This window comes from Leucoraja erinacea, chromosome 31 (assembly GCF_028641065.1).
Source record: "Leucoraja erinacea ecotype New England chromosome 31, Leri_hhj_1, whole genome shotgun sequence".
NCBI classification, from domain to species: domain Eukaryota; kingdom Metazoa; phylum Chordata; class Chondrichthyes; order Rajiformes; family Rajidae; genus Leucoraja; species Leucoraja erinaceus.
The window spans coordinates 26,180,049-26,190,756 of record NC_073407.1 but is presented as its reverse complement, the minus strand read 5'-3'; the positions used below and the strand labels follow the sequence as shown (position 1 = coordinate 26,190,756).

Sequence of the window (10,708 nt, the reverse complement as noted above, 5' to 3'; positions counted from 1 at the left end):
TGTGGGAGGAAACCGGAGCACCCGGAGAAAACCCACGCAGGTCACAGGGAGAACGTACAAACTCCATACAGACAGCACCCGTAGTCAGGATTGAACCTGGGTCTCTGGCGCTGTGAGGCAGCAACTCTAACCGCTGCGCCACCGTGCTGCCCTCCACCTTTACTTACCTGAATGTTCATTTGAATTTATTCCTGGGTATCAACTTTCCAGGACAGACACAAAAAGCTGGAGTAACTCAGCGGGACAGGCAGCATCTCTGGGGAGAAGGAATGGGTGACGTTTCGGGTCGAGACCCTTCTTTCAGACTGGTTAGAGAAGCTGTTAGTTTTGTTGGGCGAAAACGAGAAGCTGGTGTGACTTGGGTGGGGGAGGGATAGAGAGAGAGAGGGGGGGAATGCCGGGTCTACCTGAAGTGAGATAAATCAATATTCATACCACTGGGCTGTGAGCTGAGGACAGAACGGTCTGTGTGTGAATGGGAAGCAGAATTAAAGTGTTTAGCAACCGGGAGATCAGGTAGGTCCAGGACTGAGCAAAGTTCAACTTCCCAAAGCAGTTTTAGAATATTCGGAAAAAGATATATAGATCTTTTGTGTTTTGATATAGATTTTTCAATAGACGATGAGAAGGGAATGGAGGGTTATGGTATGAGTGCAGGCAGGTGGGACTAAGGGAAAAAAAGTTGTTCGGCACGGACTTGTAGGGCCGAGATGGCCTGTTTCCGTGCTGTAATTGTTATATGGTTATATGTTATATGGTTAAACAATAGACAATAGGTGCAGGAGTAGGCCATTCGGCCCTAGGAGCCGTTCACTGTGATCATGGCTGATCTTATTTCTAGATCTAACAACAAAATTCCTTTCTCTGCTTTCTCTAACTTGGGCCATGAAAACACGATATTGATTTATTGAAATAACTGCAGTTGACAGCGTTTTGGCGTCAGCTACTCCAGCAGGGATGACGGATGAGCTTAGGTCAACAAACCATACCTGCAATATATCAGGGCCGTGCGAATCAATTCTACACTAAATCAAACTTACAGCACCATCAACCATCTCTCTAGGTTAAATTTGAGGTCATCAGGTCCATTCTGTTCATATTCACAAGTGAACTGAGATGGGATACGGGCAGGACAGGGCAAAATAGTATTTTAGTTGAGAGATACATATAGTTTTGCAGGTCAGTAGTGGGCCCCCCTCGGTCATGAGTGACCATGGGTGATGGATGCATCCCGGTCGGATGCAAGCCTGGGCGATCGATGTCATCTGGAGGACAGGCTGTCTCCCCTCTCCACGTCGCTGATCGATCCAAAGGAACAGCAGGGCCGTTACAGTTTGGCACCAGCTCCGTCGCAGGAGCTGCCAGAGCGAGGTTGGAGACAACGACAAACTGCCTTAGGGGCTCCGACTCTTGAGGTTTACTCCAGGAGCCTTTTCCATGACTGGATACGGCCACAAGGCAGCGGAGGTTTTAAATCGGAGTTTTCCCTCTCCTAGATGGACTGCCTTCCCAGGCTGACGAGCCCCATCTGCCCGAGACTCGTGGGGGCGGGGAGCGTCTAGCTTCTCGCGCAGGTCTATAGCACCTGCCCACTGCCCAGATTTGGAGGTTATAAGGTTTGGTAAAATTGTAAAATGTCCCTAGAGTGTGTAGGATTGTGCTAGTGTGCGGGGATCGCTGGTCGATGGGACGAAGGATATGCTTCCGTGCTGTATCACTAAAAACTAAACGAAACAAAGTGAGATAAAACGGAGTGGAAACTGGCCATTCTTCCCACTGAGTTGGCGTCGACCAGCGATCGCCTAGACACACACGTTGTATCCTACACACTAGGGACAGTTTACAGCGGGACAATTAACTTACAGATCTTCACGCCTTTGGTATGTGGAAGGAAACCGGAGCGCCCGGAGGAAACACACGTGGTCACACGGGGAGGACGTGCAAACACCGTACAGACAGCACCCGTAGTCAGGATCGAACCCGGGTCTCGGGCGCTGTGAGGCAGCAACTCTACCGCTGCGCCACCGTGCCGCCCTGAAATACCTAAAGCTATTCGGAAACGTTCCCAATAAAAGGTCAATAGTAGAGAGAGAGAGACACAGTTAGGGAAGTTAGTCCAGACCGTACAGTATTCGATGCTTCCCGCAGTTACAGATACCCTGGTTCGATCCTGACTTTGGGTGATGTGCATGTGAAAAGTTTGTTCCTTTCGGTTAGTTTAGTTTTCAAGATACAGCACGGAAACAGGCCCTTCGGCCCATCGAATCTATGCCGACCCTCAATCACCCGCCCACACCAATTCTATATTATCCCACTTTCTCATCCATTTCCTACCCACTTAGGGTCAGTTTTACAGAGGCCAAGTAAACTACAAAACCTGCACGTCTTTGGTATGTGGGGAGGAAACTGGAGCACCCGCAGGAAACCCCACGCGGTCACAGGGAGAACGTGCAAACTTCACATAGACAGCATCCAAAGTCAAGATCGAACCAGGGGCTCTGAGGCAGCAGGTTTACAAGCTATGCCTCAGTTGCTACTGTTCATTTGCCTCCTGTTTTTCCTGGCACCTTTGACCAGGAGTAATGAGGCTTAAGGCAAAGTTAATTCCAAATGAGAAACTGAGAATTTCAATAGTCTATTAGAAACTAAGCTGACATGCAAATACACTGCACTCATTTCTTATTTAAACGCATTCCCATTTACGATGTGTAGATTTTAATATCCAACAAAATTGATATACATTTTACTTGTAATGTAATTAGGCTAGACGGCACAAAGTGTCGCAGGAAGAAAATAATCTGTGTGTTGCTGCTATGAAACATGATGCAAATATATACAAAAAATGAATCACATTGCCAAAAATAGTATTTTTATTAGTCAATCTTAAATCTTTAGTCAGAGGGTGGTGAATCTGTGGAATTCTTTGCCACAGAAAGCTGTGGAGGCCAAGTCAATGGATATTTTTAAGGCAGAGATAGATAGATTCTTGATCAGTGCGGGTGTCGGAGTTTATGGGGAGAAGGCAGGAGAACGGGGTTAGGAGGGAGAGATAGATCAGCCATGATTGAACGGTGGAGTAGACTTGATGGGCCGAATGGCCAAATTCTGCTCCTATCGCTGGTGATCTTATCGTTGAATGGCGGAGCAGACTTCATAAGAAATAGGAATAGAATTACGCCATTCGGCCCATCCAAGTGTACTCTGCCATTCAATCATGGTTGATCCATCTTTTCCTCCTAACCCCATTCCCCTGCCTTCTCCCCATAACCTCTGACTCCCGCACTAATCAAGAAATGTCGAGTGGACTTGATGGGCCGAATGGCCTAATTCTGCCCTAGAACCTATGAGCCATTGTCCTGATAACGGCATTTGCTGCGTTCTCTTTCAGAAACATTCACGTCGTCTCCGTCCGTCCCACACCCCATCCACGAGCTGGTCCGGTGTAGCTGCTCCATGCAGGGCACGGGCTTCTCCTGCCCCAGTGGGGTGGGGGGCCACCCCCCCCAGAAGAAGGTGGTGACGGGCGACATCATGGTGGACATCTCAGGCCGCAACGTGTCCGAGTATATCCTGCATACATCAGACCGCTTCAGGCTTCATAGGTTTGTGGTCTTACTGCGCTGCATGTCGGTTCTTGTCATTGAGTTGTACAGTACTGACACAGGCCCTTCAGCCCGACCACCCCATGCTGACCAACATGACCCATCTACACTAGTACCACCTGCCTGCCTGCGTTTGGCCGATGTCCTAGAAACACACACACACACACACACACACACACACACACACACACACCACACACACACACACACACACACACACACACACACACACACACACACACACACACACACACACACACCGCACACACACACACACACACATACACACACACACACACACACACACACACACACACACACACACATACACACACGCACGCACACACATGCGCACACACACACACACAACACACAACACACACACCACACACACACACACACACACACACACACACACACACACACACACACACACACACACACACACACACACACACACACACACAGAGAGATACACTTACCTATAACTAGAGAGCGGTCCTGAGCTACTAGCTAGCTCATTGGAAACCCTTGAATCATCTTTGAATAGACTTTACTGGTTTTATCTTGCACTAAACATTATTGATATTATTCTCTTATGTATCTGTACACTGTGGACGGGTCAATTGTAATCATGTGTTGTCTTTCCGCTGACTGGTTAGCACGCAACAAAACTTTTCACTGTACCTCGGTACACGTGACAATAAACTAAAGTGAACTGAAACATGGCATCCCAACTACTATACTCAATGCCCTGGCTAATGAGGGCCAAGGGCCAGCCAGCTCTGCTTAGTTCTTGCCTTCTTGTTCCTCCAGTCCCCTCCCCCTTTACTTTCAGTCTGAAGAAGAGTCCTGACTCAAAATATTGCCCAAGCTTTTCCTCCAGAGATGCTGCCTAACCCGCTGAATTACTCCATCGGAGCAGAATTAGGCCATTCGGCCCATCAAGGCTACTCCGCCATTCAATCATGGCTGATCTATCTCTCCCTCCTGACCCCATTCTCCTGCCTTCTCCCCATAACCTCTGATGCCCTCACTAATCAAGAATCTACCTAACTCTGCCTTAAAAATATCCGTTGACTTGGCCTCCACAGCTGTCTGTGGCAAAGAGTTCCACAGATTCACCCCCCTCTGACTAACAAAATTCTTCCTCTTCTCCTTCCTAAAAGAATTCCGAGGCTGTGACCTCTGGAATAAGGGATAAGCCATTTAGAACAGAGGTGTCTGTGGCAAAGAATTCCACAGATTCACCAGCCTCTGACTAAAGAAATTCCACATCTCCTTCCTAAAGGAAATTCCTTTAATTCTGAAGCTGTAGCCTCTGGTCCTAGACTCTCCCACTAGTGGAAACATCCTCTCCACATCCACTCTGTCCAAATCTTTGACTATTTGGAAAGTTTCAATGAGGTCCCCCCCCCATCGTTGTAAACTCCAGCTTGTACAGGCCCAGCGCTGTCGAACATTGAAGTTGCTTTCCACACCATCATTTGAAGTGTGGCCATTAACTAAATAAATCAATATTTTTACAACTGAATCCACACTTGCAATGAACACAGTGACTCATTACTCCTGCAAATCAATAATGTGCCCGGACAGCTTGCATACGTGCGAGGCAGGAATAGCCACTTGCAAATTTATCCAATGGCACATCATTTTCACTTAGGATTAGTTTAGCTTTTGGTTTAGAGATACAGCACGGAAACAGGCCCTTCGGCCCACCTAGTCCGTGCTGGCCAGCGATCCCCGCACACATTCACACCACCCTACACACACACTGCGGACAGTTTTACATTCACACCAAGCCAATTAACCTGCACACCCGCACGTCCTTGGAGTGTGGGAGGAGACCCAGGGGGAGTACGTACAAACTCTGTACAGACAGCACCCGTGGTCAGGATCGAACCCGGGTCTCTGGCGCTGTGAGGCAGCAACTCTACCGCTGCGCCACCGTGCCGCGCATTCACTTATCTTGTTTCTCCTCAGATATGGAGGACTGACGTTCGGGAACGTTCTCAAATCGATACCAGCGTCATTCAGCACCCAGGCAGCTCCAATGGTGCGGAAGATCGCAGTAAGGAGAACAGCACAGGTGAGGGGAAAAGATGCACTTCAACAATTCAGATTTATACTGATTCACTAATTATAGATAAACCGGGAAAGTTTCAGCTTCAACAGCTGGCTTTGAGAAAAGATGCACTTCAACAATTCAGATTTATACTGATTCACTAATTATAGATAAACTGGGGAAGTTTCAGCTTCAACAGCTGGCTTTGTGAGAAGTGGTTTAAAGTCATAGAATCAATAGACAATAGGTGCAGGAGTAGGCCATTCGGCCCTTCGAGCCAGCACCGCCATTCAATGTGATATCCCCAATCAGTACCCCGTTCCTGCCTTTTCCCCCATATCCCCTGACTCCGCTATCTTTAAGAGCCCTATCTTGCTCTCTCTTGAAAGTATCCAGAGAACCGGCCTCCACCGCCCTCTGAGGCAGAGAATTCCATAGACTCACAACTCTCTGTGCATGTTTCCACGCTGTATCTCTAATCTCTGAATTAAAATTTTTGACATTCGACTGATGCCGGCATTGTTTTGTTTTCCCACAGGCTTTTTACAACAACAAAGGTTATCACAGCATGCCGACGTACCTGAACACCCTGAACAATGCCATCCTACGAGCCAACCTACCCAAGAGCAAAGGCAACCCTGCTGGATATGGTAAGGACAAGGGCTCAGTTTGGTAAACCATCCAAAATTAATATTTCTCTGCAGAGATTTTAAAAGCTCTTGCCTCTCCGAGCTAGAACATCTCAAACTGGGAGTCAAGTAGAGCCAAGACTGTTTTATTGTCATGTCCCGGATGGGACAATGAAATTCTTAAGGGCCTGTCCCACTTACGTGTCCTTGGCATGCAAATTAAGCGACCTCGTGATCGCATTGAGTCGCGACGGTTCCCGCGAAGGTTGCGCGCGGTTTCATGCGCCCGCACAGCCGTCTGGAGCCCGTGACGTCATTTGAAGGTGGACACGAAATGCTGGAGTAACTCAGCGGGACCGGCAGCATCTCTGGAGAGAAGCAATGGGCGACGTTTCGTGTCGAGACTCTTCTTCAGTCTGAAAAGAAACGTCACCCATTGCTTCTCTCCAGAGATGCCGCCGGTCCCGCTGAGTTACTCCAGCATTTTGTGTCCATCTTCAACTTTCTTGGCCCCCCCCCCCTCTGGGAGTAGAAGTGGGGGCAGATCCAGACCCCAGCGACATCGCGCCCCGTCCAACTCATGAACCGATGATCGGCCATGAGAAGGAGGGGTGGTGGTGTTCGAAGGTCGGACAGCTGGCCGGATCGCTGGTCGGTGCGGTCTCGGTGGGCCGAATGGCCTGTTTCTTCTGCGCTGTATCTCTAAACTAAACTAAACTAAAAGCTTTTCACTGAGCCTTGGTCTCAATGTCCAGATTTATGTCATTAAATTTCTATTTTATATGCTGAGAATTATATACATTGGATAAAGGGGTTGATAAAAAAAACATCATGAAATGCTGGCACTAACATGTACAGCGTGACTTGTTTCAAATTGACCGTCTGAAATGAAGGATCCAAATCTGATCCACAGAGATGTTCCATGTACACAAAATGTTAGAGTAACTCATCTGTCAGGGAGCATCTGATTCTGCTTCCTGAGCAAATGACTGGAATCTAGTGGGTATTCCCAATGTATTTTGTACGGGTCTGGGATTCTGACTGTGCATGCCCATGATGAGAAAATAATAATAATAATAATAAACTTATGACGGACTCGAGGTCCAGACAAGGGGCAACTTTACATTAAAAATGCATTGCATATTAAATATCATAAAATGCATATAAAATATAACCATATAATAACCATATAACAATTACAGCACGGAAACAGGCCATCTCGGCCCTACAAGTCCGTGCCGAACAACTTTTTTTCCCTTAGTCCCACCTGCCTGCACTCATACCATAACCCTCCATTCCCTTCTCATCCATATGCCCATCCAATTTATTTTTAAATGATACCAATGAACCTGCCTCCACCACTTCCACAGGAAGCTCATTCCACACCGCTACCACTCTCTGAGTAAAGAAGTTCCCCCTCATGTTACCCCTAAACCTCTGTCCTTTAATTCTGAAGTCATGTCCTCTTGTTTGAATCTTCCCTATTCTCAAAGGGAAATCTTAGTATATCACTTAGTATCATCATTTATATAAAACACAATACATAATTTAAATCCAGATTAAAAGAATGATTTGTCCTAAACAAGTCAAGTTACATAAGTTAAACACATCCAGATGTGCAGTGAGAATGAAAGTGGCAATGCTCACGGACATTTGTGCAAAAGACAAACAACAAAACAACCAAACAACGAGACAACGATACCAGTGTCTCCACAGCTGGGATTGGTAGCGTGTAGTGCTAACCCTTATGTTTGTCAAGGCCACAATAAGCACAATTTTTAGAGTCATTTATCCTGAAAAGAGAAAAGTATGTTCCATCTTTTTGATCACAGTGTTTGTTTTGTCTCCCAGGCATCACGGTGACAAACCATCCAATGAACAAGACCAGTGCCAGCTTGTCCCTTGACTACCTGTAAGAATAAGAATCGATATTACATTATTTAATTTTGAAGTGTCATTGAGTTTGTTCAGGGGTGTTTTCCTCGTTGCGTGCATGTGTCTGCTTCTCCATGGTTGAAACAAAAGACTGCTTTCTTCCGCCCAATGGCTACTATAATAACCAATCTTGAAAGGCAACCAATTCACCAATTTTAGTTTAGAGATACAGCGCGGAAACAGGCCCTTCGGCCCATCGAGTCCGCACCGACCAGCAACCCCTGCACACTAACACTATCCTACACACACTAGGAATTATTGTGGGAGGGAAACGAGAGATATAGACCATGATGTAGAGAGATATAGAACAAATGAATGAAAGATATGCAAAAGAGTAACGATGATCAAGGAAAAGCGGAGCCCACAATGATCCATTGTTGGCTGTGGGGAAGGTGATAACGAGTTATACAGACAGTGAAACTCAGCAGGACGACAGTGAAACCAGTACGATGACTAGGGTGGGAGAGGGGCGGAGAGAGACGGGATGTTCAAACTTAACAATAGGCTATCGCCATGAGAGGCCTGTCCCACTTACTCCACATTTTCGGCGACTGCCGGTACCCGTCATAGGTTGCCGATGTTTTTCAACATGTTGAAAATTCAGCAGCGACCAGATAGATGCTTTGGGCGACTGAGGAGACGACTCACGACCATACAGGCGACACCCTGGACTAAGAGATTGAAATTCTAATTTTCAAATTTCGGTTTGACCTTTACAAAGGCAATGAGAATAACATATATCTGTGTCTCATCTTCATTATAGCAAGGAGAAAAAGGCACCTTGATTGGTACTTGGAACTTGTCTATTTCCCTTCTCTGCAGTTTATATTAATTGAGAAATTGTATTAATTTATGGAATGAGCATCTGTTTTCATTTATTAGTTCAGTCAAAGACGTGTAGACCGATGGGTATGTTGGCTTTCATCACCAGCAAGAGAGCTGGGAGCTGGATTTTGGACAGTTGTCAGGTTGATTAGTACGGGTGTCAGTAGTTATGGGGAGAAGGCAGCAGAATGGGGTTGAGGGGGAGAGATAGATCAGCCATGATTGAATGGCGGAGTAGACTCGATGATCTAATTCTGCTCCCAGAGCTGAAGATCTTTGGCTTTGTGTGTTGGGTGATAACGAGTTATATGTGTGGGAAGGAACTGCAGATGCTGGTTTAAGATAGACACAAAAAGCTGGAGTAACTCAGCAGGACGGGCAGCATCTGTGGAGAGAAGGAATGGGTGACGTTTCGGGTTGAAACCATTCTACAGACTGATAACGAGTTATACAGACAATGAAACTCAACGGGTTGACAGTGAAACTAGTGCGAGGACTGGAGTGGGGAAGTGGCGGATGGCATGAATGTATGAAAACTGTGATTAGGTGTTGATTTAATTTGAGAAATGACGTGTCCTTTTGTCTAATTGTTCTCAGCCTGCAGGGCACAGATGTGGTCATCGCGATTTTCATCATCGTGGCCATGTCCTTTGTCCCGGCCAGCTTTGTGGTGTTTCTAGTGGCAGAGAAATCGACCAAAGCCAAACACCTGCAGTTTGTCAGTGGATGTGACCCAGTGATCTACTGGCTCGCCAACTATGTGTGGGACATGGTGAGTGTGTACGCGCCTGTTCTTCTACGGGAGTACAGAGGAGATTTACTAGAATGTTGCCTGGGTTTCAGCAACTAAGTCACAGAGAAAGGTTGAACAAGTTAGGTCTTTATTCTCTGGAGCACAGAAGGTTAAGGGGGGACTTGATAGAGGTCTTTAAAATGATGAGAGGGATAGACAGAGTCAATGTGGATAAGCTTTTCCCACTGAGAGTAGGGAAGGTTCAAACAAGAGGACATGATGGGAATTAAGGGACAGAAGTTTAGGGGTAACATGAGGGGGAACTTCTTTACTCAGAGAGTGGTAGCAGTGTGGAATGAGCTTCCAGTGGAAGTGGTGGAGGCAGGTTCGATTTTATCATTTAAAAATAAATTGGATGGGAAAGGAATGGAGGGTTGTGGTCTGAGTGCAGGTTGATGGGACTAGGGGAGAATAAGTGTTCGGCACGGACTCGAAGGGCCGAGTTGGCCTGTTGATGTGCTGTAATTGTTATATGGTTATATGGGATGGGACGGGGAGATGAATGACGACTTTATACCAGCCCCAGTGAGATTCTTTCCTCGCATGCCCAACGTATGCAAACGGTTGCCATGTTAAGGACACGGATGAAATTACAGAGTATCCCCCACGCCAGCTCCGACCTTGTCCTCAAGCCTGATCCTCCATTGTTCTCCCTCTCCCTCATGGTAGTCCACCCAACGCTGGGTCCCGCCTGGCCCATCCTTGACCGCCAGCCCCATCATTGACCGCTGCCCACGGGTCAACCCTCGCGGCCCCACTGACCCACAGACCCCACTGACCCACAGGCCCCACTGACCCATGGGCCCCACTGACCCACAGGCCCCACTACCCCACTGACCCACAGGCCCCACTGACCCAT

The 10,708-nt window shown here is 47.2% G+C and overlaps 1 protein-coding gene across 2 annotated transcripts in view; it reads left to right on the top strand.

The window, feature by feature from the left end:
* Nucleotides 1–10,708, top strand: part of abca2 (ATP-binding cassette, sub-family A (ABC1), member 2) — a 327,339-nt gene that overhangs the window by 156,129 nt on the left and 160,502 nt on the right. For both annotated transcript variants that reach the window (XR_008725992.1, XM_055660339.1), the window contains exons 31-35: nucleotides 3,389–3,602; nucleotides 5,586–5,691; nucleotides 6,206–6,317; nucleotides 8,148–8,208; nucleotides 9,654–9,828. Coding sequence is in view for 1 of the 2 variants with exons in the window: in XM_055660339.1 (XP_055516314.1) it covers nucleotides 3,389–3,602; nucleotides 5,586–5,691; nucleotides 6,206–6,317; nucleotides 8,148–8,208; nucleotides 9,654–9,828 (668 nt within the window). In the remaining variant the exon portion in view is untranslated. The remainder of the gene's footprint in view (nucleotides 1–3,388; nucleotides 3,603–5,585; nucleotides 5,692–6,205; nucleotides 6,318–8,147; nucleotides 8,209–9,653; nucleotides 9,829–10,708) is intronic.